This window comes from Falco biarmicus, chromosome 4 (assembly GCF_023638135.1).
Source record: "Falco biarmicus isolate bFalBia1 chromosome 4, bFalBia1.pri, whole genome shotgun sequence".
NCBI classification, from domain to species: Eukaryota; Metazoa; Chordata; class Aves; order Falconiformes; family Falconidae; genus Falco; species Falco biarmicus.
The window spans coordinates 20134488-20160933 of NC_079291.1; the positions used below are offsets into that span (position 1 = coordinate 20134488).

At 42.6% G+C, this 26446-nt stretch overlaps 1 protein-coding gene across 8 annotated transcripts in view; it reads left to right on the forward strand.

The window, feature by feature from the left end:
• The window catches only part of LOC130148136 (dual specificity calcium/calmodulin-dependent 3',5'-cyclic nucleotide phosphodiesterase 1C-like), a 371754-nt gene that overhangs the window by 152430 nt on the left and 192878 nt on the right, over positions 1 to 26446 (forward strand). For 2 of the 8 annotated variants that reach the window (XM_056336355.1, XM_056336352.1), the window contains exons 1-2: positions 17967 to 18115; positions 18731 to 18833. The exons of 3 other annotated variants lie outside the window; for them this stretch is intronic. In XM_056336355.1, the coding sequence (XP_056192330.1) occupies positions 18733 to 18833 (101 nt within the window). In that variant the 5' untranslated portion in view covers positions 17967 to 18115; positions 18731 to 18732. Of the gene's footprint in view, positions 1 to 17966; positions 18116 to 18523; positions 18834 to 26446 lie in introns of those variants that run through there. 3 more of the 8 variants (XM_056336356.1, XM_056336353.1, XM_056336359.1) reach the window with 2 other exon arrangements.

Genomic DNA, 26446 nt, shown 5'->3' on the forward strand with positions numbered 1-26446 from the left:
AAGGACAGCTCTGAATTTCAACTGCTGCACTTGGTTTCTTGATGTTTCCCCTTAGAATTGAATTGACATAGAGAGGTCTCTGCTGTGTGTCTACTCACTGAATTTAGGGAAGTCCTGACGTTTAACCCACCTGTTAGACCATGTGATCACTGTAAAAATTCATGAAATAGAGGTCTGCTAGTATGGTTACCAGTGTGAATGCCAGCCTTCAGCTTGCTGGGGACTTCAGATGGGTCATTCGTTTTGACTTCATTTCTGTAGCTGGCCTTTGAGGATTGTTACACTTGGCTTAGGAGTAGAGTAGTTTTTGAAATAGAAAAGGTATCCTCTAGGGACACACATCTGATATGACCTTGAAAGCTGGAGACCTGCTGATTGCTTTCATATCCATTTGCTTTCAACAATGTGCTGTTTCAAATAATGTTTTTTTTCACCAAAACTGCATAACAATACTCTTCTTGAAATCACTGTGGTCAGATGGGACAACATGGAATTATTTGTGGTAGCAGAAGAGGAATGCTTAAAAACCACCTGTTTATGTCTTTGTGTTTCATGCAAGATGGTAAGTGGTGACTAGCAGCAGGTGTGATCATTTTTCTCTAAAGGAACTACCAATATTTTTGACATTCCTTCTTTAATTAAAGAAGAGTGAAGAAATGTATGTTTTATAAGAGTTCCAGTCCACACACCTAAGTGTTTGCTTCTTGAGCTGAGCTTACAGCTAGTTTTATTTTTCCTTTCCTTTATTAACAATTTCTTAATCCCTTATTACTCTGTAGTCTGCATGCATCACTTTTCTGTTGATCCTGCTTGTTGGTGGGTTATTTTTATTAATGCTTGTTTATTGCAAGGCACCACAGACACTTGAGGTTTTATTATGTTACCTCATTTTATGTCATATACTTTGGGTATAGATACAATTCTGCCAGCAGGCTGCACACATCAGTGATTCACAAATGAAATCTTGCTGGATAGGAAGATTACTAAAGTCACGAAGCTTTAAGTATTATTTTAGTACTGTGGTGACACGGGTGGTTTTTAAAAAAATATTCCTATTTTATTTCATTCAGAATAAGAAATCTTTAATAGTTTTTTCTGTGTGTTTCTAAGTTGCTGGTAAAAGTGATTCTTTATAATTTAATAATTAAGGGCTCCATATTATACTGCTAGGGAGAAAATACTCGAGAGAAGCCAGCACCAAGAGAACGAACTGTACAGGCTAGGTGTCCTGCTACAGATGCAGGCATGTGACTTCTTCCAGCTGAAGCCCAGAATCTGGTCTTTGTGCCACAATGGGAATTCATTGCTTTTTTTGGGAGAGAAATGCTTCATGTTTCCAAGGAGACACCCCACATCTGGCAACATCGAGCTCAAATAGACAACTATTCAGGTTAAAACGCCATCAGTATTTATACTGGTTTTACCCAGCATTGCTATCACTGAGAGCGACTGAATCAAGTTCCCAGGGGGTACTGCAAGTATCTTTGGAGTAAAATGTTTAGTTTCTGAGTTGACTTGTCTGTTTGGACAGTGTATGGATGGATCTCGTGTGTGCTTAATCATCTGACATCAGGAGGAGCCTTCCTATAAACAGCTGTGTCAGCTACTGGCATTTGGAAATGAAATGCACACCGTGGACGCTTACCTAGGTTTAAGCTTGAAGGCTAATTCCAGGGTGCTCAATGAGCAAGTGTTTCCAGAGAAAGGCTTTTTGATAATGTTGGTAGCTGCTGCTGTGTGCCTTTGTGTGAAACCACTGACTCAGTGCAGTAGCTCCTAAAGAGTAAACAGTTTTGCGTATTCTACTTCAAATAGACTTCAGGGAGCTGGGAACTTGCTTACACATACATGCAGGCAGGCTTGCTTTTCCGTGGAGCTCCTACATTTTATTTTCAGATTTTTCAGTATATAGTTACAGGCGGTCACCCTGTTAAAATAAGACTTCCTAGAGCATGACAAGATTTGCCCAGAAAGCCAACCATATCCTGGGCTGCATCAAAAGAAGCATGGCCAGAAGACTGGAGAAGGTGATTCTCCCTCTACTCTGCTCTGGTAAGACCCCACCTGGAGTGCTGCATCCAGCTCTGGAGTCCTTAGCACAGGGAAGACATGGACCAGTTGGAGCAGGTCCAGAGGAGGGCCGCAAAAGTGATCAGAGAGTTGGAACATCTCTTCTACGAGGAAAGGCTGAGAGAGTCGGGGTTGTTCAGCGTGGAGAAGAGAAGGCTCTGGGGAGACCTTACTGCAGCCTTTCAGTACTTCAAAGGGGATTACAAGAAAGATGGGGACAGGCTTTTTAATAGGGCCTGTTGCAATAGGACAAGAGTATAAATGAATTTATACTAAAAGGAGGTAGATTTAGGCTAGATACAAGGAAGAAAAATTTTATGATGAGGATGATGAAACACTGGAACAGGTTTTTGAGAGAAGTGATAGGTGCCCCATCCCTGGAAGCATTCAGGGTCAGGCTGGACAAGGGTCCGGGCAACCTGATCTGGTTGAAGATGTCAGTGTTCACTGCAGGGACTAGATGACCTTTAAATGTCCCTTCAAGCCTAAACTTTTCTATGATTCCATAAGAGAGAATTGGAGAGCCAAAGGGAGTTAAAACAGAACTTCTGATCTCCTTCTGTGTGGTTCATTTGCAAAGTCAGTTTGTGCACTACAGTTTCTCAGCTCTAGTTTGGAATGCATTTAAAAATACTGAATGGGGAGTACTCAGCTTTGGTGCTTAAACAAGACTTTAATGGACTGAGATGTGGGTTGTTAGGATCCTGTCTTAGGTTACATAGACCTGAAGTACTTCAGGAGTGAAATGTAAATATCTCACAGATACAAGGCAGTCCAGTGTACCAGTAGTATGGGAAGTCTGTATGTTTTTGTCTGCAAAACTTGCCTTTGAAAGGTTCTCCTAGGGCGTGAGGGGAGGGGCACAACTGTTGTCTCTCCCAGGGAGCGGGACCTTTGGCTAGGTATTGCCTCTGAACCTCAGGAGCACTGTGAGAGGCTTCTCCACTCCCTCTCCTTTTGGGGCAAGAGCACTGGCAAAGGTGTTCCCTGTTGCAAGCCGGCTGCTAAGGCTGTTAGTTAGGCAAGTCAGCTGAATGCCCATGTTGTAAGCAAAGTTTTCTGTTGTAGTGGTGGTGGAATTGGTGCAGCAGAGGAGTGGGAGCTGCAATTTGAGCAAGCAGCTGTGCCTCTTCCCAGCCACGTGCTGAAGTTCTTCAGCAGATGGAAGTCAATAAGCCTTCGGAGTTCCTGTTGAAATGGGGTTGTGTTTATTACTCTCCAATATGAATAAGAAGAATGGAAACCCTGCAACAGCTCTCTGTGTCCTAAAATGATCAATCTTAGCTGAAAAGTAGGATTAAAACTAATACGCAAAAAAATGCAACAGGTAAGCCAAGGATTAAGTTAATAATTTTGTTGCCTTCTTTTGTATTAACATAATTGTGTAATTAAAATCAGAGGGACTTTACAGCTTAGAAAACTGGGTTCATTGTTACAGTTTTGATCCCATTATTACACTGAAAAAACACCTATTTGTTTGGTTCAACATGAAGAAATAATCGGCCCAATCCTACCGCAAATACCCACTTTGGTAGCAAATTTACACTGGCATGTGAAAATGCAGTCAAATATATATTGGGAAATTATGCCTGCAGATTTTATTGTTTAAGACTTAACTGAAATGTAGTACATTAAATTTCTTCAACTAGTCACTGGAATATTTGCAAATAAACAAAAAAAGTATTAATTCTCCCATTTTTCTGCAGAAACTGGGAGGGGTTTTTTGGTGTAAGGTGTGCCATGGCCTACCATGTATTATTTTCAGTTCACAAAGTACTTTGTGCTTCCCTTCGTTCCTTCCCTCCTTTCCTTCCTTTGTTTAAGCCATAACTTTTGATCTCTACAATTTCCTCGGAATAAATCAGAAGAGCAGATACCATTAATTCTAATAATTATTTGTATACAGTTCATTCTCCATGAGCTCGTGTAACCTATTTCCAATTGAAAGCAGAAGAAACCTTGCCCATCCTCTGTGCCTCTTAGCACACTTGCAAGATGAAATGTTGCAGCAAAATGTTGTTTCTCAGCTCTGATTAAAAGCATGAGTCACAATTTGTCAGGGCGTGTGGGTTAGAATTGCTCAGACTCTTTTGCCGCATCCTTTTCAGGACACATTATAATGAAGTGTGGAGCTGCTAGAATAAAGTCAGAGCTGGTAAGAAGAGGGAATTTCCTCTTCCTTCTGGCCAAACAGAGACAAAAATGAATTCTAGGAGCCTTTGGATAGCTATAAATCAATGCCATGGAAGAGTTACTGGAGAATGTACTGCTTTGAAACGAGTGACAATGACTGATACCAACTGCACGTTTGAGCCACTTATGGATTTGCAATACATTTATTAGGGCAATTTAATTGTGAATTGAAGTTTTAAATACCGCATGGAATTTGTTCAACAGTTACATATAGACTGAGTTTTCATGCAGCATGAAATTATGCTGAATCCAGTTTCTGTGAAGATCCACAGGGAGGTTTATTAATATTTGTTGTAGATGCATTACAGCCAAATCTAAGCACTGTTTTATCGGCACAACAGGCCTCAAATCATGCTTATATACTCAGGGGTGGCAGTTCCCTTGTGGCAGCATGTTTATCATTTAAATGCAGTATTTGCAGCGTCCATGTGTAATATGTTCCCTATGCCCTGTTCAGAACATGCATTTGGCTAAAAAATAGCAACACAAAGATAATTTGAGCAAAATACAGGACAATAGTACTACTTACCCGGTGCTGGAGACAGAAGCGTCTCACAGTAGAGGGAACAATAATGAAAATAGGATGCCACATGGAAAAGAAATGCCATTTCCAACTTCCCTCCTTCCTGATATCAGTATCACATGTGTCTGAGTCAACGTGTGGAAATTAAACCAAATAATTATTGTAAGACTCTATTTCCAGACCTTGTACCGCTGTAGACCTTATCTGCTTTGGTTGCTAAGCTGAGCAGTCTAATATGAAAAGAGATTCATACGCCTGAAGAGTCCACAGGGAAAGACCTCGGTGTGCAGTGCGGGGTCTGTGTGGTGCAGCATGGAAATGGGTATAATCACATAGCTAAAAATTTTCTCAAATAGTTGGCATGTAACAGAGTTGCTTAGGGCCGTCTGTGCACCCTTTATGCTGGCTCTTTTTATACTTTTAGTGCTTGCCTTTTTTACCTTAATATTCTTGTGTCTAGTCACACGCTTGGACTCACACACACATATGCATGCACACAGATATAATTTTAGCTTCTGCGCAGATGGTCACAACTGACATATAGAAAAATGATCATTTGAGACTCAATAAACATTCAGAGCCAGGGGAATCCAAAAGCAATAATAATATTTTTAGGAGGTGCTCAGGTCTGAGTTATTATGGTGGCAGATGGTTCATACATATAAATCAAATATTTACTGACAAGCGAACCGATTGCTGCTGAGCATATTTTTTAAAGATCAAGGTAGCAGGTGAGAAGGAAACACATTAAGGCATGAATGAAGCTAGCAGATACTTCTTTGGTCTGCACAGGCCATATTAAGATGCAGTTTGATGGGTTTATGACATTGCATTGTATTTATCTGAAGGAAGGTCATACAACCCACTGCTCTGGCAAAGACAGTTCTGTTCCTAAAGGACAATAGTGTAATAGCTTCTTGATTCCAAAGTGATTTAATTGTAGTCTTCTTTATTATTAAAATACCTCTCCAGGGTAATTTCTTTTTTGTTCTGTGGCCTGACAATACACTGTTTAAATTTCTCTCAGGTGTGACCTAGATAAGTAAATTCACAAGGCACTTGCCGAAAGATCCCAAATAACTTTGTATCAGAAATGTAGTGATTGTACTGGGGAACCCTTCAAAACATGGCCTGCCATTTTTTTCCTCTTTTACAAGTTTGCTCCTTCCTGCTACATCGCAGACCTAATTCTTTGTTGGTACGTGGAAGTACACTGATTTTCATGTAGCAGACCAATGTGATGAAGCTGAGACATCCGGAGGGGACATTCGTAGTTGCTGATGAGAGGGAGATTACTGATGGTGATTCCCTTGGGGTTGTTTTGCTCTGTCATCTTTCTCGGGCACCTGTCAAATATGTATACAGGAACCATTACGGCAGTCATTTCACTGACCTCCTGCACTGCTGTTGTCCGTCTTCAGTACTTCAGTTTATTCTTCAGTCCATCCACTGGTGGCCAAGGTTGTGGAAATGGGGAAACAGTTAGGTGAGGGTGAACATGATGTTGCTTAAGTCTGGTCAATGGATCTAATTTAAAGGAGAATTGCAAGAATTAGCTTAAATGAGGATTTGGGGAAGATCACTTATTCTTCCAGTGCAGGATTTATCTTGAAGTATCACTCAGCAGATTTTTAGTTATTGGTAACTTTTGATGTTGCCAGTGAAATGCCACAAGGCAGTGGTGAACACTAAGGGCAAAGCATAGCTTGTAAACACTTTGTGATCTTCTAGGACTGCTTTGGAAAATCAGTTTAAAAATTAGTGCTTCTAAATGCAGGAGGGACACTATGATGTTTAGCTAAAATGCTGCACACTTTAAAACATCCATTGAAAGCATAGCAGCGTAAGGATCTGATCTTCAAGTCTGTGGGTTTCTTTTCAGAATGTGGACTGCAGCATTGAGAGGGTGGTAAACGAAAGGCAAAAAGGAGACTGTAAATCTCTTGCTAACAAGAAAGTTCTTTTCTTTCCTGTGATTGTAATTTGCAGTGTTCAGGATTTTATATGTATTCCTGTTCTTTGCAATATGTTACTTGGTCTGTTTTAGGATACTTTTCTGTACAACATGATAATGAAAAGAGGGAACAGCGGTACCAACCCCTGTGTACTTTCTCTGAATACATGCCAGCAGTGACGATCAAATCCCATAGCACGTTCTGCCTGAATGGGCATGTGCCTGTGAAACCTTTTGGCCAAAATAGCCACCATCTTCTGCTCTTCCAGAAGACAAGGGAGATTTTGCTTCACAGCAGCAGGACGGAGGAGGGTATGAGCTGCCTTTGAACCTTCTTCCCTGTGCATCCTGAGGTGTGGATGCCAGTTACCTGCCTGGGTAAGGGGGCCACCTTGTACCTTCCTTGTGACGAACCATTCTGCAATATATGTTCCCTGGTGTGGTGAACCTCTTTGTTTGGGAAGTCTCTGGAGTATGCACAGCTACACCCATATATATACATTTTCTTGCTATGACCTTTTTCAGTAATTTTTGTGGTTATTATAAACTTTACTGGCTTTAAGCATAGTAAGAATCAATTGTGGCAGAAAGGCTAATTGCAGCTAGAGAGGATGGGGGAGCATGTCATTGCAGTGAAGTGCCTAAACCTACCTGCAGGCTCACAAAACTCTTATTTTTGTCACAGGGAAAAGGTCTTTCAGGTTCTGAGGGCAGGCTTTTCCTCTTTCTAGCAGAAGACAGCTTACAAGAAGGGAGGAAGCCCCAAAGCCCTTAAGCTGTTCCAGAGACCTCAGTCAGTGGAGCTGAGAAAAGGTCTTTCACAAACACCTTTTAAACCTTTGGAGCAGCCTCTTCTGTGAAGTAGAGAGTGATGTGCTCAGTAACAATATACTATTTTCTTGCCTCTCCTCCTCCCAGAGGAAACCCCTGTTACCTTGGTTTTTTCCCTCGCTGGAGAGTGGGTTGCCCTGAGCTGGTTGTCCTCCCCTGTAGGCATTAGCCCAAAAGCTCTCTGTGCAGGAGCACCTGCAGGGCACAGAGCTCGGCATAGGTCACTGGGTCTAGCCTGTGGTGTTGCACATCACCCCTGCGTAAGCCAGGGAACCTTCATCTCCAAGTAAGCGGAGTGGGTTCTTTCATTTGTGCTGTACCAGTTGGGAGGCTTTTCCAGAGGCTGAGTGCTCTAGTGCTTAGAAATCTTTCAGCTTCCAAATTGCATTCAGGGCCAGTTAATTTATGTTTGCTCTTGTGGCAAGATTGTTCCTTTAAAAGTTTGGTGTGGTTTTTTTCCTGGTGTTTACCTCTGATAACTACAGAGAACAATTGCAGTCCTTTTTAGCCTTTTTTTTGCTCTTCTGAAACTACTGATCCTATAGGGTTTGCATGAGCAAGGACAAGTTGGGAAGACTGGCCAGGTCTGGCAGTGGAGGGTCCTGTGAAGGCCAGTTTACCCCACATCCTTACATTGCGTTTAGTCATGTCCCTGCTCACAATGCAATTCACTCTTTCAGTGCATGTTTTTTCAAAACATGGAAACTGAGGCCTTCGTAAGCTCCAAATATGTTAGATCTACTGCATTTGCATGATCACAGGAAATGGATTCAGGAAGAAAGAGACCAGGTTAGTTAGCCATGATCCAACGTGATAAATAGATGCTTTGTATTCTGCTTCCCTTTAATTATTATTTTCTGTGAGCTCTGATGCCTGGCACACTGCTGAGATCAGACTAACAAGCTTCTACTTTGTGAATCACTTCAGCAAAAGGTCCTTGCTACCCGGTAGACTTTTCTTCGATGATGATGTTCTGAGCTCCCTGGTTTCAGAGCAGTATAGTCTTGCATTTTGCAGTATAGTTTTGCATTTTGCTTCCACTTTCTGCTTCCTCTTCCACCCGTGTCCAATGCATGGAAAAAATCCATTATCCATGGAAAAATAAGGGAAATATTAATTTAATTGGGAGGTTTGGGGTTGAAGGGGATATACATAAGATCCCAAAGCTAATGTTTGTCACTTGGACTGCAGTCTGCCAGAGTTGGTTAGTTAAATTGCCCAGACTTGGCTATCTCTGTCAGCAAAGGCAAGTAGAGCAATCGAAGGTGCCTACCTATCTCCCACGGGAGACAGCAGATAAGAAGGGAAGGCATAGCACTTGGGCTCCTTGGAGTCAAAAAATAGTGGTAGTCCAAAAGAGCAAGTGAAGAATCTTCCCTCTCTACAGCAGCTGGACAGATTTTGACAACAACAACAAAAAACAAAACAAAACCAAAAAGGGGGAAAGAGTGAAGGTCCGTTTATAAATTTCTATACTCAATAAAATTCAATGGAATATATACAGATATTCTGTGATAGTTATAGATGTGTTTCTTAATTCTACAAGGGATAATTTATGGTGTACAATAATTTCTGTCTTCCCTCTTTTTAATTTGTCTATATCGAATATTGGATCAAATGTAGCACTTTTGTGGTACAGGGGGCAGCATTGGCCTGTGTAATAAAATGTACTTTGTGTATGAGAGACAGACAAGCAAAAAACCTCCCGCTTCCACCTCTCAAACATATAAGTAGTGATTAAAAAACTCTCTGAGACAACTTCGTTCTTGTTTTGAATAAGCTTCAATATTTATTTAATCCCTTTGCATCTGAAAATGTGAGCAGGAAACTGAGAAAGTTGCACAGAGGCTTCTGGTCTGTAAATGGTCTACTTTGACCTCACTGGGTGTTTACTGGTGAAAAAGGAAAAGACTAGAAAGCTAGTTCTTGTTCAGTCTTCTAATTAGATATTTATTTTAAGTAATTAATTGCTTGGAGTACTACTGACATCTTACCTCTTTTGCCAAGACCTTCCATAACCAAGTTTTCAAGCTTTCCTCATTCTTTTTTTTGCAAAGCATTTTAAAAAGCCCCTTTTCCCTTAACCATCACTCCTCTTTAGAGCCTCCTTCCTAAACTGTCAGGTATAGCAATATGGGGTTTAAGGCTTTCTAGCTCTGTGGAGTTCATTAAAGAAAAACAGACTTTTAAAAACACCCTTCAAGAGTGATAGTGCTTTTGTCAAAGTTGCAGTGCTCTGAGTGCCTGCAACAGGGATTTTTGTGGAGCTATTGCAATGCCATGGTTTAAGTAATAACTTCAAGTGTCATCAGCGTGGAAATTTTCTCATTTTGGAAAGCCTCCCAAGGTGAAGACTGTTTCTGCAAGTTTTCTAAGTCTGCTGTCACAGAAACTGAGCAACTCTGGGTCAAAAAGGACAGACCGGAGAAGATGGGTACGCACTTGTCTTGGTGACAATATTAGTTGATATTATTATTTGGCAGAAAAGTTCGTGCCAGTCACCAGAGCTTTTAATCAAAACCGTCAGCTTGATACACTCAACTCAAGAAAAGTTTAAATGAACAGCAACTTTTCCACCAACTTCATCAGTTGCATTTTTTGTGCTGATTATTTTACTGTCACTCAAACATTTTTTTTCTGTATTTTCTGAGATGAAAAGCTAAAATTTGCCTTCCCTTAAAACTTCTGCTTGAAATTCTCTGTATATTTAGTCTTGGTGGCAGTCTAGGACTGAACACATTATTAGGATGTAGAGAATGCAGCAGTAGTCTGAATATATTATCTTCATATATGTCTATATGTATCCTTATATCTATATGTAGTTCACTTTTTCAAACTTCTTGAAAGTTCACCGTTCCCTGGGTCAGCTGCGTCTGTGCTCCTTCTGGACAGAGAAGCTAAAACTATATGTAATTACTGGATGCAGCTGAAATCCCAGTTCCCCAGCCCTGAGGGAACTGGGTGATTGCTTGTAATTAAAAGCAGTTAGCAGTCCCCTTAGATTGCTGCTCCTCGGTTAGCTTTAACCCTTGCAGGCTTGTCTTCCAACCCTCACTTATGGTGGTAGTAATGGCTCTGCAGCTATGGTGTGAGTCAGTTACCATCAAGCCCTAAAATCTAATCTTAAACAGAAAATAATAATAAAAAAAAAGATTAAATTTCACTTCCAAATTACAGTTTGAGAAGTACTTGGTCCTAGTGTAATAAAACTAGAAAGTAGAATTGCAACAAAAATCTGAAACCAAAGTACCTTATTCATACCAGTGTAACTCCAGATGCTGACAGATATGTTGCTTATTCACACTGGGATAATATATGGTTGAATTAGGACTCTTTAGGAAAGATTCAGTAGGCTTAGGACCACATACCGTTCTTGGCTAAATGGGACAGAGGCATCTATGATTTGATAACAGTTTCTTGCTATCAAAAATGCTTAATATTTAGGTGGACGTTAATGCTTTTTCAACAGCCAGAAGCTGAATACAGCAGAAGTAATTCCGTTCAATGCCATCTATTTTGTAGTGAAATATGACTTATTTTAATTGATATATAAATGAGTTAATTATGCAATTAGATTAATTATCTGTTTTATTTACTTTCGGAGTCTCATGATACTTTTCTTATTAACTCTTCATACACTTAGCACAGTGGTTACCTTTCTCAGAGTTCAACCTTCTGAAGTTGTTCTGCTCAGGACAGAGTGCTGTAATTCTGATTTTTTTTCAAAAATGCATACAAGTGAGCTGCAATGTTTAACTATTTCCCCGATCGATCTCTAGTATTTCAAGTGAAGAATAAATAAGATAAATGCAATTAAGTGATAAGCTGATCCCCTTTCCCTCCTCATAAGCCCCTCCCAAACAAACAAAAAGTGTTTGTAGCTGAAAACAAGCAAGAAATTTTTTTCCTCTTAGATAAAGGCTGAGCAAAATCTGCCCAGGTTATCTTGGCATTAGCAGAATTAGCAGAAATGTCAGTGTTTTACAAACTGAATATAGTATTGGCGTAATATTTTTCAATACGGTACTGGCAGACTCATCACAGCGTATACCGTAACTGAAGTTCAGAGATCCAGACTCGGATGTGCAATAATAAAAGCAAAGACAGATACTCTGCTGCAGTTTGGTTGGAGGCATTAATGGTAAGAGAATAAAATAGATTCTGGATTGTTTATGCGTGGATAGACATATGAATACATTGTAGTCATACTAATTATAGAACTTGTTATAATGCTTGAAGCTTTCATTCTGTCAAATCAGATTAATTGATGAGAGAAAATGCATGTTCACACAGGCAATATGTAGGAATAGCAATAAGCAATGTCTCAGCATGCTTTCGGTGCCTCATGCTACCCCTTCAGCATGGGGCAGCTTAGCTGTTTTTGCTGCAGTCCAGCAAAGACTTCAGAAATCTTGCTGTTGGAAATTATTGCTCCAGTTTGTGCACGCTCATTGAAGGACTGGCTCCATCAGACAGGCTGCTGGAAGCATTTTTGGATGCATTGCAGTGGGCTGGTGAAATCTACAAGGAGAACTCTGAAATTTGCCACTCTTTTTCTAGTCCACTTAAGACATAAAGGAAAGGAACTGTAGGTGCCTTTACAGAAAGTTGTTGTCGGGAAGTTTAATCTGAGGACAGAGCCTAGTTTACAGCTGCATGGCATGTCAGAGGTTGCTCTGACTATTCTGTCTTGGACTCATGTATGAAAAACCTGTACCACCACCCTGAGAAAGGCAGACCTACTCCTGCATGCCCTGGTGTTTTGTGTGTTTTGCAGTGATGCCTGCCCTCATGGAGGCACGTGTTGGAGCCACCCTCCCCAGCTGCCTTTCACACCACTGTGCTGTGCGTCACCAGCACCCTCCTGCATCAGAAGTCCTGCAGAACGGTGTGTTTACTAAGGAGGGAGAAGTACCTCTAATTAAGATCCTTCCTGCACAGGGCTCCATCAAGAGGCTTTGAGCATGAATGCAAGTATGGTCCTGGACTGAGGAAGGGGGAGACAAAGAGTGTGAAGCCTGCATTTGCCCAAATCTATGTGCTGGGATAGAGGAGGCCAGTGTAGGGCTTGTTTGGCCTGCTTGGGACCTCCACATTGCTCTTCATTCTTTGCTGTCACTGACAGAGCTGACCTAGTGCCCTAGGAAGGGAGTGTGCCAAAGCTGTCCGCGGTGGGTGTCCAGGCTCCTCTCCCACAGTCTAGTGGAGGAGGCAAGAAAGATGCTTCCAGGGCTCAGGAAGGAGTCTTTCTGCCCTGGACCTCTTGCCAGATAATACAGCAGCAGAGAGAAATCCAGTGTCTCCCTTGGGCTAGACCTTGTTTGAAGGCAGCAGCAGTGTCCTCTTGCATCTCCTGTGGGACGGCTTGGGGAGGTGCATAGATGCAGCACAGTGCTCTTTAGTTTGTGCGGTGCTGCTCCAGCTGTAGGCGCATGCAGTGCTGCATACACAGTCCCCGTCTGTGCTCCCAGTGTGGCCTTCACCTGCCAGAAGCTGAGCAATGGATGTCTCTGATAGGCAGGTGGGCTTTTCCTCAGCTGAGCTCCCCTCTGCTTTGAAGACATGGCTAATCCATCAGGAGGTGGCTTACTGCTGCATCTGTCAAATGATGGTCATGATAGTCAAGCAGTGTGGAGTGAATCAGATGGTGCCGTTCCCGCCTTTCAGACTTGCTCTGTGCTTGTGATTTGTTGACCTCTGTGCAGCAACATGAGTGTGAGACGCTCAGCCTATGAACTTCGTTCCTTTGGAAGCTTCTCTTGCTCACCATGAGGTTTAAGGTCTTCAGTTTAAGGCAAGCAAGGTGATAAGTATTAATGGGAGATATGTATGGGACAAGTTCATAACATTTTACAGCCACAGCCACCCTCCTGATGTTTGCTATGTTGCTGACACCTATCACAAAATCAGGGACTTAAACAAGCAAAGGCTTAAACCTGAACATGGTGATACCAATATCCTGCATTCCTGTTTTTCCCTGTTACTCCCTCTGTACCTTAAAATCAAATGAGCGGAAAGAAAGACATCGTGTTTTGCAACTGCTTTATTCACCACCGAAGGGCAGTGACACGTACAACACACTAGCTGTTCAGCGGTGGGCATCAGTGTAAGAGGAAGTAGCAGAGGCAGTGAAGAATAACATCATATTCCATCGTCACTGCAGAGGAGCATAAGCAGACAGCATGCCCCAAGCTGGTACAGGCATCTTTGCTTGTGTTGGAAAACTGCTTACTATGGCTGCTTGCGCAGTTCTTTGTAACGCTCAGAAGAGGTTCCCAGAGCAAACATAGTAGGTTGTCCTTTGTAATGCACAAAAGGGAAGAGGACCATCTGGGGAATTAGTCATGCTTTTACCCCTCATAACTTCTCTCTTTTCCTTGAATGTGTCCCGACTTGACTCAGCTGTGTGCTAGTTATATTTGAGGATCTCACTCAGTTGCAGAGAGCTGAAGATGTTTAACAGCTGCAGCAGTGCTGTACCTGGGTAGCTCCTTAAGAATTACCTAGGAAAGGATTTAAACTGCCTAGACTGACAGCTGATACAGTTTAGCACCTAGCAACGGGAAGGATAACATTCATTAAACAGCCAGCTTTCTCAAAATCAACATCAAGTACTTCAGAGACCCTCCCTGGACCTAGCGTTGCAGGTGTATGGTTGAATGTCCTTGCAGGGAAGAGGTGACCTTCTCCAGGGCACAGGCAACCGGACTGCCCGAGGTGTACTGAGTGTCTGTGGTGCAACAGACCCAGGGAGCAGGTAGGATCCTCATACTGCTTCAGCTGCTGGGAATTCCTTATTGCCCCTAACTAATTATTAGAGTTTCTGCTATCATGGGAGGAAAAAAAGAGTTACTGGACAGTACTGTAAAATTTTATTAAAGAAGGAAGGAATCTTTATTTCTGGGAAGTCCCAAATGACATTTTTTTTCTAGTTATCTTCTATACAAAACCAAATTGAGAGAATGAATGGAGACTGAAGGAGAGACTGTTGATAATAGTTTCTTTTATTTTGTTACCAGAGTGGTGCTGCTGTGTGGGATCTCATTAGGGTCCTCCCTCCTACCCCAGCCCCAAACTGTGTCATAGCACTAAATGAAAGGGACAGGCAGCTACCTTGTGTCTTCAGCAACTCTCTCACCAGTGCCATCTCTGCCTGCCTGGTGTCTTTGTCTCAACTTCCTTCAGCTAAGTGTCACAACTGTAAAAATATTTGCCTTTGGCAGAAGCAGCATCCTCAGACACATTCCTGATTCCTCTGTGTCTGCTTCTAGATTTTCCATTTGCTTCCACAGGCTCCAACACTGGTGTCAGTCTTGCCAGTGCTCTTTCCTCTCCCAGTTCATGTTTTGCAGGTCACCTTGTTTCCTGCAAACACCGCGAGCCCTGTCTCTACCTGTAATTCCTATAAAATCATTGCTGCGATGTCGTAATGGTCTGGCCCTCAGTTTCCTCAACGGTTGAATGCAATGGCATTTTTGTCTGCATTCTCCTGATTTAGCCCCTGTCAGAGTTCTATTTGGTTTTACAATTAGCTATCAGAATGCACAGTCCTTGTATTCAGTAGCTTATGGTCTCAGAGGCTCTTGGAGGTCAAAATACAATGAAATAAAAGGCTCAAGGCTGGGAGGGTGTCTAAGTTCTCCTGTATCACCTTTTTAACAGGATCCACTTAATATTAGTTTAGTTCTTCAGATCTGTGGAGGTGTCCTAGCCTGGCACACAGAATCTCGTAGTTCCCTTTTTTTCTTGTCTCCACCTTGCTGTCTTTGTCTGCCCAATGTCTCTCCCCTGTGTGCCTTCCTTCATAGCTGTGACACTAGTTCATGATTTTTTCTGCAGTCTATAGTAACTGTCCTTTAATTCTTAGTCTTAAGCCTCTCTGTTTTTAGATACCAGCTGAAAATAATTTCCCCCCCCTTAATAATTTTTTCTCATCTGTCATTATGTATATATTCTTTCTGGCATTATCTGGTATTTTGAATGCATAATTTGCATGGTAAATAATAACATGGTGAAGGTGAAAAGTACCTGGGTTCTGCTGATCTTGACTATAAAGTTATTACCTAGGAAAAGAATGAAACACTGGTTAAATAGATAAAATATAGGTAAGGTACAGACGTGTGTGTTACACCAGCATCAGATTGTTGTTGACTTATGCACTCCAGCTCAAAAGTAAAATATATGTTTATCATTTCAAGGGAAAATGTTATTTAAAAAGGGTATGGGTTATGGTATGTTGGTAATGCCTCTCTGTTCCAGTGATGATTCCTGGTAATAAATGAAACTTCATGGAAAATGCTCCTGGCTAAAGCTGAATGGGAAAAATGTGATTCTGTGCATTCGGCAATAGAATTGAAAGAGGTATAGAGGCAAAAATGAAGTGTAAATGGGGACTTTTGTTCTGCTGGCTGCTTTATGTAACTGCGGTAGGCCACATGTCTGTGGGGCTGAATACCCGCCTCCGGTTTTCACATGAGGTGGCTTTTTTAAAATATCTAAAACCCATAGGAACTAAGGGTGAGGGAGCTTTGCCTCCTACAACAAAAAAGAAATCTCAGCATCTCTGCGTTGATTTGAGTGAATACTAAAAGCTACAAAGGGTTTCCTTAAATGGGATGGGTTGCATTTGGAAAGTGTAATCTCAAATACGTATTGTATGCATGTTGGCAAAATGATGCAGGAATAATGAAGACCGATACCTTGCTCTTACAGTCTCCTCCTCATCAGTGGAACTCACTGTCCTTCCTGTAGGTCTGGTTCTCAGATGGAGACACTGAGATAAGTAGGGAAATGATTACCTGTCACCTATGAAACGTGTGGCTGAGCTTCTGGGTTGTACTGATGAATCAGTAAGACCGGGTCATCTTATTGACAAGGTCAAAAGTGCCATGAAGTTGGTAAAACTCTGATAACATAAGCTTTTATTCCAGATAGGCTTTCTCTTTCTGTCAATACGATATACTTTTTATGGAGCCGTCTCTAATCTCACTAGAATTGAAATGAACCTGGCACTTTTTCTACTTTGGAAGAAAAGTTTAAAGTTAAAGATTTATGGGTTTACCTCAAAACTTTTTTTTAACTCTTCCCCTTGCTACCCCCCCAGTGAAAACTGCATTTTGCATTAATGAATGCAAGGCTTCCAGTTCTCCCATGTATGAAAAGCACTCTTGAATATGCAGAAGCAAGACGATAAATTGGTAACTTGTTGCACAAAGTCAGCAGCACAGTTTCAGAGCCTAAGGCCAGTTATAGGCCCTCTTGCACACAACAGATCCCAAAGCAGAAACATCACTGATTTTGTATAGATGTATAAATCTGGAATTTTATTTTTTTTTTCCCCATGGTGTAGGAGAATCTCTGTAGGCAGGGTGGTCTGGTCTGTTTTTACTTTGCCTGGTTGGATTTTGAAGTGGTCAGGTTGCATGATTAATAACGGATTTAAGTCCTTTAAACAGGGGCTGGCTTGATTAGGCCAATTAATGCATTCGTTACATATCCACAAGCTACTCAGAGCATTGATGTGTGGACTTGCACAACTGGAGTTGGAAGTCATCACCAACGAGCATATTTTCACTGGAGCTTGTCTTCCTTTATGTGGTGAACTTCTCTGCTGCAGGCTCTGTTTCTCCAGAGGCAACTTTTGCAATACACCACAAAATGTGTTAAGGCTCGGACAAGGTTTTGACAGTTATTTTCCCTCTGCTCTAGTTATTTCATCTGAAAGCACCACATCAATAACCTTAACTAGAGAGAGGTACACGGGGGATCTTGGCAGAGTTTGAGAGGTGATTGATGAGGTTGGTGCAATGAGAGAAATCCCTGTCCTTCCTCCTGCCCTGGGCAGGGACCCTGCTGGCGCAGAAAGAGATGCCCGTACCTTGGTCCCTGCTGTGCCTGGGGTCAGTACGAGGGAACTCCAGGGGACCCAGAGGAGAGCTGAGTGGTTTGAACCTCCCCTGGGCAAACCTCCTGAGTCTGATCCATAGGTCCTGTTTCATGCCTCATACATTATGAATAACGTATTCTCCTTTAATGTATTGTTTGCGGTTCTCGTTGAAAGGCATCTGCATATCTATGACTAACGTGTTGGGCTTGATCTCTCTTCAGTATACGGACTTTCCCCCGCTGTGTTTTGGGGAATGTTTTAGGCATTGTGTAGGCAATGATGCTTTACCAATTTATTTATTTTAAAAGTGGGTTTTGCCCCAGTGGAAGCCTCACAGCCCGTGCTGCGCGTCACTCCCTCAGGAAAGCAGGCTGACTGCAATGAAGCAGATGGCTGTTTGCCAGGAGTGAGTCGCTCACTTTCTGTAATTCACCCTTCCTTTTTTTTTTTTTTTTTTTTTTCCCTCTTCTTTTCCCAAATGGTTTGGCTTGGTTGGGTTTTTAATCAGAGCCAGCCTGTCTCCAATAGCCTGTTCCCTCGCGCGCCTGTTTGTGTGTGCGTGAGAGAGGGAGGCAGAGAGAGAAGCTGTGCCTGGGCTATGCTGACAGATGACTTTTTCCTCAGTTGTCAGGTTTCGAGCGTGTCGGCAGCGCTGCTGGTAAGTGAGGGGAAAATAATTATGCCAGGGCAGGGAGAGGGATGCTGCCCCACGGGGAAGCAGCCCGGAGGGACCGTGGGCTGCCACTGGCGTGGTGGCCAGCAGCCTTGGAGGCAGCGCCCAGCCCTGGGACCCCAGCAGCCCCACAGTTTACTTGTCAGCAGGGTAGCAGGGGATTTTCCTCCCCTCCTCCCTTGATAAAGATCCCTCAGCTGGTGTTACTGATTGTATCCTTGGCTTACTGTAAGGAAAAAAACCCAAACAAACCAAACAACAAAACCAACCCAAAACCAAACCCCCAAACCAAACAACCAAAACAAGGCGGGGGGGGGGGGGGGGGGGGGGAGAAAAAATATCCGTGTGGGTTTGCAATCCAGAGATGAGCCTGTAATCCCCTGGGTCAGTCAGCCCGAGGATGGTGGCATGCTGGTGCAGCTGCCCCCCACTTACACCTGAGTGCTGGGGGCTGCCCACGCGGCCCCGCTCGCCGGGCGGGGGGAGAAGTGGCTGCCAAAAATGTTGGCTGCTCCTGGGCAGCGTTAAAGGTGGAGCGTGTGCGTGTGTGGGGGGCAGCATCCGTCCTCGCAGAGCTTTAACCGAAGCGCTAACCTGCAGCTATGGAGTCACCGACTAAGGAAATCGAAGAATTTGAGAGCAACTCTCTGAAATACCTACAGCCAGAGCAAATAGAGAAAATCTGGCTCCGTCTCCGAGGCTTGTAAGTAGTACTTTTTTTTCATGTCCTTCTGTTCCCTCCCGTGTTAAAATTATTGCAGCACTTTCTTTTTTCCTTTCTTGCTGGTACCTTCAGAATCTCTCAGGAGTTTCCACACCTGTTCTCCATAAATACAGTGGCTTAATCTTAGCAAAAGATCCATTTGTTTCCTTAAATTGAGCTGCTTGTTACATTGAACAAACATTTTCCAGTGGGAATGTGGAAATGTCATTAATGAGGCATTGTAAGATCTAAGCAGTTACTGAGATGCTAATTACTTTAGCTGCTATACTAGAAAAGTTTTGTTATAGCCTGAATGGTAGTTAATTGGATCCTCTGTTCACAATAATCTTACCCTTAGATGCAGCGTATGGAAGACTTTTTTTTCCCCTGTAAATGTACACCGTTTCTGGCACTGAGATGGTTAGCGAGGACAAAATAAGCAGAGAAAGCACAATTGGAAAACATTTTTAACAGCATTTGTAATGGCAGCAAATTCATGTTCCATGGATTGGATTATACTTATTAATTTAATTTAAGCCTGACTTGCCATGAAATGATGGGACACTGCCTCCTCAGTAGAAAAAAAAAGTACCTGTGCTTAAAGAACTTGGCACTGCAGAAAAGCAAAAGTTTATAGGCTGTAGAGTTTGCCTAGCTTATTTAAAGTCAATGCCTGGTATCTTTTTCAGATTCTCAGTATGTAAAATACTGTCTACCAGCAATAAAATCCCTTACTGGCAGCAAAGCATTTATTTGCCCATCAGTTTTTGGCCAAGGCAAAGAGGAGCATTACTACGTTAAGCTGCATCCCTCCCTGTGTTCAGAACAGTTTGTTTTGTTTCTTTTTTTCTTCAGCCTCATATGTTAGAGTTATTAAAATTTCAGCCCTCAAGGGAAAGGGGGGAGGGAAGGGAGCAAGGAGGCTAGGAAACAGTAGAAGCAAGAAAATGCAGAAAGAGTAGGCTAATAACTGAAAACAAATGGGTCCAACTTAAACTTGAGTTGCTCTTTGAGTGTTATTTTGTGTGAGCAGCGACAGCATATTTTGTAAAGCATATCCAAAACTTCTGTAGGACTCCAAGCAGTCTAAGAGACGTGTATGAATATGTATTTCTTTCAAGGCATCACTCCAGGAAGCCTGTTTTGTGAAGGAACTTAATCAAAGTAGATGACAGCTGTCTTGTAAGCCTTCCAAACAGAACAGCCACACAAAACAAACCCTCTTATTTTCAAGTCTGTGCCATGCTGTAGTATTAAGAGTCCTTGAATTTCTGTCTAATACGGAGTTTAGGAGCATGCTGGTTTGGATTCTACCTGAAGTTCATTGCTAATTCTTCAGCAGCATTGTAGTTCAGAGTTTCTCCTGCTGTTAGTACCAGGCAAGGTCTGCATATTTTACGTCAGGATCTGGTCTCTTCTACCTTTCGGAAATTTGGCAAAGTAAGACTTACTCTAGATACAGAATAGCTAAACCTCAGGCTGTTCTTCAGTATGGCCGTCTCTGTTGGCAGTGGGTGTGAGTGTAACAAAACACATCCTTTCTCCTTCTGAGTTTCAAAATTCCTTTGCCTAAAGAGGAGATAGATTTTCCTGAAGAATTCTTGATCAGAAGATGAAAACTGAAATGTGTTCTGCTCTAACTAAGGACTGTGGAAGATTTTCCATTCCCAGTCATTTTATGGAGGCTTTTAGCACATGACACACACATCACACAAACTTGTTGCAAACTGAGGTTTGGTATCACATTTCATGGTTTCTCTTGTCCATTTTATGCATGCCTGTACGTGTAAGAAGACTGATTAGATGTGCACAGCCATCTTAATTAACTCTTAAAGAAGATGCTTCATCCTGGAGAGATCGAAATCTACTTGAGAAGATGTGTCTCTTCCCTTCTCCTGGTACACCGAACAGCTGTATCACCCAGGAATGAGTTCCAAGGCACAGCAGTGCTACCAGAGTGGCGTTACACAGGTGGTGAGAGACCATGCTGGCTGGAGCCACCCAGGGAGTTGTAGTCTGCAGCAGGCAGATAGCCAGTAGGTAGTCTGATCCTGACACTGCTTCTGAAATGGGAAAGGCTGTGGTGCTTCAAACAGTCTCAGGTGCTCAGCATTGGGTTGGACATCTCCTTGGTAGGACTTGGCCTGTGGCAACCCTGATACCTTCCTCCTGTCTTCCCACCCCCAGTGTCAGCTGATGTGTTTACTCACCATGACTCAGTGGACAAACTAATATTCATCCCCTCTTGTAATACGTGGCTTTTCCAGGCGGTGAGGAAGGGGACTCTTAATTTTCACCCATCTCAGCCTGCTTGGTTTGAAGGGTATGGAAACCCAAAGGCTGCAAAGGGATGGTTAAGCTGACGCTCTTTTCAGGCTCCCCTAACGTTGTGTGTTTTCTGCTTGAGCAAGTCTGTTGAGCGTCTTTTTTTGCCATGTGCCTGGTACATTTCTGTCCTGCAGGATGGTGCCTTTGGACAGGTGGGCATGGGGTGTGTATTTTCAGGGAATAGGGAGGTCTTTTGGACAGCATGCAAAGGGCAGGTTTTGTGAGGCTGAAGCCAGGTGTCTTGCTGCTACATGAGTCATGGGTTGCTGTAAGAGCCAGACAAGATACTCAATTTGCCTTTGGGGTGAAGTGGAAGTTCTTTTCCTTTCCCTTATGCATCTCTCCAAGATGTGGTTTCTTGGTCAGGACAGTCTGGTTGCTTTGTAAGCGTAGCAGTGTGAGGTGATGGTCCTTAGGCTATATACAGATTCCTTTTGCTTTTACTGTTTAAGAATGAGCTAAAATACCAATGCAATAACACTTACTGAAATGTTTTTACTTGACATATGCATATTCATGGCTTACTGATTTTGTGCAGCAATTTATAAGAGAATCAAGTCAGTGGACCTATAGTGTTTTCTTAAGTTTAAGGGAGCACGAGAAATCGCCTCACTGGGCAGTAAGTCATCTGTGGCAAAACATTTGGGTGTCTTAAACCAGGGATCTACGAAATAAATGTTGACTTTTATACCTGACCTGCTGGATATAATTCAGGATTAAACAAAGCTTAGAAAAGAATCTTTTAGTGGTTTATTAATAACAAACTTTCAGGAAAGGTTTCTGAATGAGCTGTTTCCTGGGCATTGGTACCATTAGAGGTATATGGAACTCTCTCAGGAAAATCTTGAAAGTTGAGAACTGACAATTTTGCCCTTTTTTCTTGCATCATACCAGAATGTCAGGGAGAGGTTTACTCCAGATTTCTCCTTGTAGGAGCTCATTCCAACAGAACGGTTGCACGCACTAGACATGCAGCCACCAGGGTCCTGTCTTCCCTGGGGAGGAACGCACCAGCTTTCCCTGCAGCAGGGACCTCCCAGAAACAGACCCAATTCTGAGTTTTGTCGTCATCGTAAATGAATCAGACTGGAACAGCTTCATATCCCTTCAGGGATATCTCACATGGGGCTTTCCCTCTTGGCTGCCAGAGGGCTGCTTGCCTCCCAGGAGTACCACTGGGCACAAGTGGTGCCTCCCCACCACCCAGTGCCTCCCCATCCCCACAGGCACACACACGCTCTCGCTCCCTGGCTCCTGAGGAGCTGCCACCACCTCTGCACACTGCTGGTGTATACACGCGCTCCTGCTGACTATGTGTTTAATTTGGGAGCAGATCTTCTCGGTTCCTTGGCTGCTGCTGGGCTGCAGGGATGTCCACTTGTTTCCTCACATGGGACCTGACTTTGAACAGTTGTTTCTTATTCCCAAGCAGTGCTCACCCATGAAGGCTGACAAGTTCAGCCTGCAAGAAACTGTTTCTTAAGGATGTGTTGGTCGTTTGTGTATGGCTCTTAATAGCTGCTGCTGCCAGAAATGGGGTCTTGACTGTCTTGTTCAGTTCTGTCTTCCTTGCCCTATGGATCCTGTCCAGAAGGCAGTCTTTTATCCAGACTTGCCTTACTCAGCTCAGGACTTGGACACTGCATGTACAGGAATTACATACAAGTCTGCCCTCCACTCTCCTATGATGGCTAATAACACCCTGTTAAGCTTGGGACCTTCTGCTCTGCAAAATGCATTGGTTAAGATTAGGTGGGACCCATTACAGGGCACTGTTAGCAGCAGAGCTTGGAGACTCGACTGCAAAATACAACTGCATGGTTGCTTTTCAAGCTGATGGTTTCTCTAGGGAGGGATGAGCAGTAGTGGCTGTGTTGGGGTGTTGTTTGGAAGCCTAACTGTGGGACTGTGAACTCCCATCTGCTAGTTAGGACTCTTAAAGCTTCACAAAGTGGTTTTGGTTACCTCTGATTTCTCAAGAATAGAGAAAGCACTGAAGCTCTTTTCGGTGCTAGGACTAGGTGTCGTGTCTGATGACACTGAAGAACACAGAGGCATATATCCAAAGAACTTTGCTAGTTTCAGATGTGCTAGTTTATGGCAGCTGAAGACCTGACTTCGAGATATTTTGGGTTTGATTTTTGTTGATTTTATGCAGAAAAAGAAAACCTTGGTTTCTAGCTTTTACAGTAGTACCAGCATCACTGGCATCTGCTGATGCCCCTGCAATGCTTTAAGCATTACAGAAGGAGAGGAGAGAAAATGGACTTTAACCTTCTCCCCAGAAGCCGGGTTTATAATGTTAAATTGCTAAATACACAATAAATCCCTTCATTCTCAGTGTAGTATTTCCTCATGCTGCTGAAGATGACATTACAAACAGCAGCAATCTCTGAACAGCAACTCAAATGGGGTGCTTGACTTGGAACTCATTTTTCGGACTCTCCTGCTTAAGCCTGTCAATGTAGAATTAGGAAAGAAGGCAAACCCACATGTAAATCAGTGTCGCTGAAAACTTTGTGGGTTTGCTGAAGAGCTGGAACAGTATTTCAAGCACTTAGGGCATATCCTCAGCTTCCTCTGCAAAGCAGTTTACATCTTATCAGCAGTGAAGAGGTCGCAATGCAAACTTTTGTGTAGGATCTGGATTTGCTCGTGAAGTAAATGGTGAAACAGCAACTGATTTCAATGGGAAAACATGGAGCCGTGGTGACTGAAGATGATCTGACAAGTGTTCGAGTGCCACTGCTCAGTTATCTGTTTCCCTGTCTTATCTGTGTGTGCTCTATGATATTTTTAGGTTTCCTTGCTTGAAAAATGTCACATACAGAACAGCTGGTTCTGCCAGTGACAGTGTCCTGATCCGCTTCATTTTCATTTATGTGGCCATTGTAAACAGGAAAACAGGAGAGCTCCCTTCAGTTCCAGAGGCATGCTCTGCACAGTGGGCTTTGTCCCCAAATATTTTAGCTGGCAGCAGACAGTAAAGGTTAAAAAAGCCCCTCAGAAAGCACCACTTTGTTAGGAAATGTGTAAATTAGTCAGTTTTCAAGTGGAAAATATGAATATGCTAATTTGTTTCCAGAGATAAGAGGCGCTTAGGCTGTTTTTGGTCTTGGTTTCAGTTCTCCCAAACCTCCTGAAGGTCTAGGTTTCAGCTGAAGCCCTGTTTTCCCTGGGAGCAGAACCTTCAACCACGTTTAAATACAGCTGCTGCCACCCTGTTTCTCATTTGACTTTCCTAATGAGCATAGACAGCATTGATTTGTCAGAGAACCATGTCAGGAAACCTCTCTGTAGGCCTTTTAGGTCTAAATTTCACTTTTCCTGTGGCTGCTGTGATTTCTAGAAGGATTAAGCAGGTCTGACTGGTTAGTAAGTGGGTGCTGGGTATATGCTGGAGGCAGCAGCACTCCAGCATGACCTAGAAACTCTTAAGTTTGGGTGAGCTGCTCTGTGGATATGAATGACTCAACTAGTGTTAAGGTTTGTCAGGGTCTGGTTGATGCATGATATTGTTCTCCCCATGGTGTGAAGAAGGGCTGAGTTTTGCCATTAGATTAACCTGCAGCAGCTTGTTTCATACTACCTGCAGTAGAGCCCTTGAAGGAGCAAGGGGAACAGAAGTCCTGCCAGTTGCTCATCTCATGCCTGACAGATGGACAGAGGAGAGAATTTAGTTTAATAAATAGCAGAACAGCAACATCAGAAAAAAGTTAATTAAGAAGTCCTGGTTTTGGAGGTGTAGTAATTCAGTAAACTGGTACATTTTCCCTCAGTCCTTCTGTTACTTTGTTCCACCCAGTGACTTTTATTTGAATCTTAAATCAATAGAGGAGTCCTGTAGGTAACAAAAGAGAAGAAGACTTCACGTTTAAAACTAAAATGTTGACTAATAAATAATATACGTTCTCTAGTTTTTGCCATAATCATAAAAAAGCTTTGATTCTTATGGGGGTAGTACAAATGAATCATACCTGCAGCCCCAAAAGCAATTATTTATTTCAGCAGTCATAAAAAGAAGACCACAGTGTGTCATAGAAGAAAGGGGCTCCCTTTGTAATATGAAATTCAGCGCTTTTCAAATATCGCTGCTATAAAGCTTGCAATCCTGCATAGGAAACAAAGATATGAAAAAAGTTATTTTGGGGAAGATGAATTTAAGCTTCGGGTCAAAGGGAAATTGTGAGTCTCTTTCTGAAAGTCTTTTTTAAAACTGCCTTGGTGGGATAGGAGTCCATACAGAAATAAATAAAACCCGATGGAAGACAGTACTGAAAAATCCTCTGCGTGTGTGTGTGTGTTTTAAAGGCTGTGAGGCCAGCTCATCTCCTAATCTGCCAGCTTTTGGTGGATTCAAACACTATATTAAACCCAACTCAGCCCTTGAAAGGATTTTTATTTAGTATGTTTCTTTTTTCCCCTGCAATTCATGTGAGATTTCCTGTTTCATTCTCTCTTGTCTTGTTCCATCAAAAAAAATCACTTCAGACCCTTCAAAATACTAAGAACAGTCTGACTCCGATCCTGACTGTTAGGTGGGGGAAGTTTGAGGTTCGCGTATCAGGGATGACCCATTAAAACGCTATAGCAGCTGCGAAACATACCTCTACAGATGCAAACTGCTCTCAAAACACTGGGGATTTGGATAAGGCGGAGGTTTTCTAGAAGGGCTTGTTTGGATTCTTAAGGCTGTTTTTGATCTCCTGAGCCGTGCTGTAAATACTGGAAAGAACGACCTTATTGATACCAATGTGTTTGCAGGGGTAAGATTAGAATCTAGTTCTCGGTCCTTGGAGCATTTGTGGGTTTTTTTGTTTTCTTTGAAAAGCTAGGTTTTCAGAGTAATTGATGGCTTGAGAAAAGTTGTTTAGCCCCTTGGTGGTGCAAAATTTTCTCTTGACAGTGTTAAGCCCAACTTTGTGCTTAAATTTGTATTGTAGCTGAGCAATAGTCCTTCCTCCAGCAGACTTAGTACTGCTCCAGGCCTCTGGAAAAATTTGTCTGCAGTGGTCTTGGATATTTGAAAAACAGATTAATTTTGAAGGTATGATTATAAATACAGAGAGATCAGAATTAAAATTTTGCAATAGAGTGCCACTCAAACTCTGGTGAAACTGGTTGTAATAAACTCAGCTGGTTGACTTCAGCGGAATTAAGATTCCCCTAAAAAATAGGTAAGGTCTGTGTTGGGGATTTTTAAATTTTCCTGGCCAAGAAGAGGAAGTGCAGAGCTCTCAGAGAGCCGTAGCTCTACATGGCTGTCAAGAAGAGGTTTAGAAGGC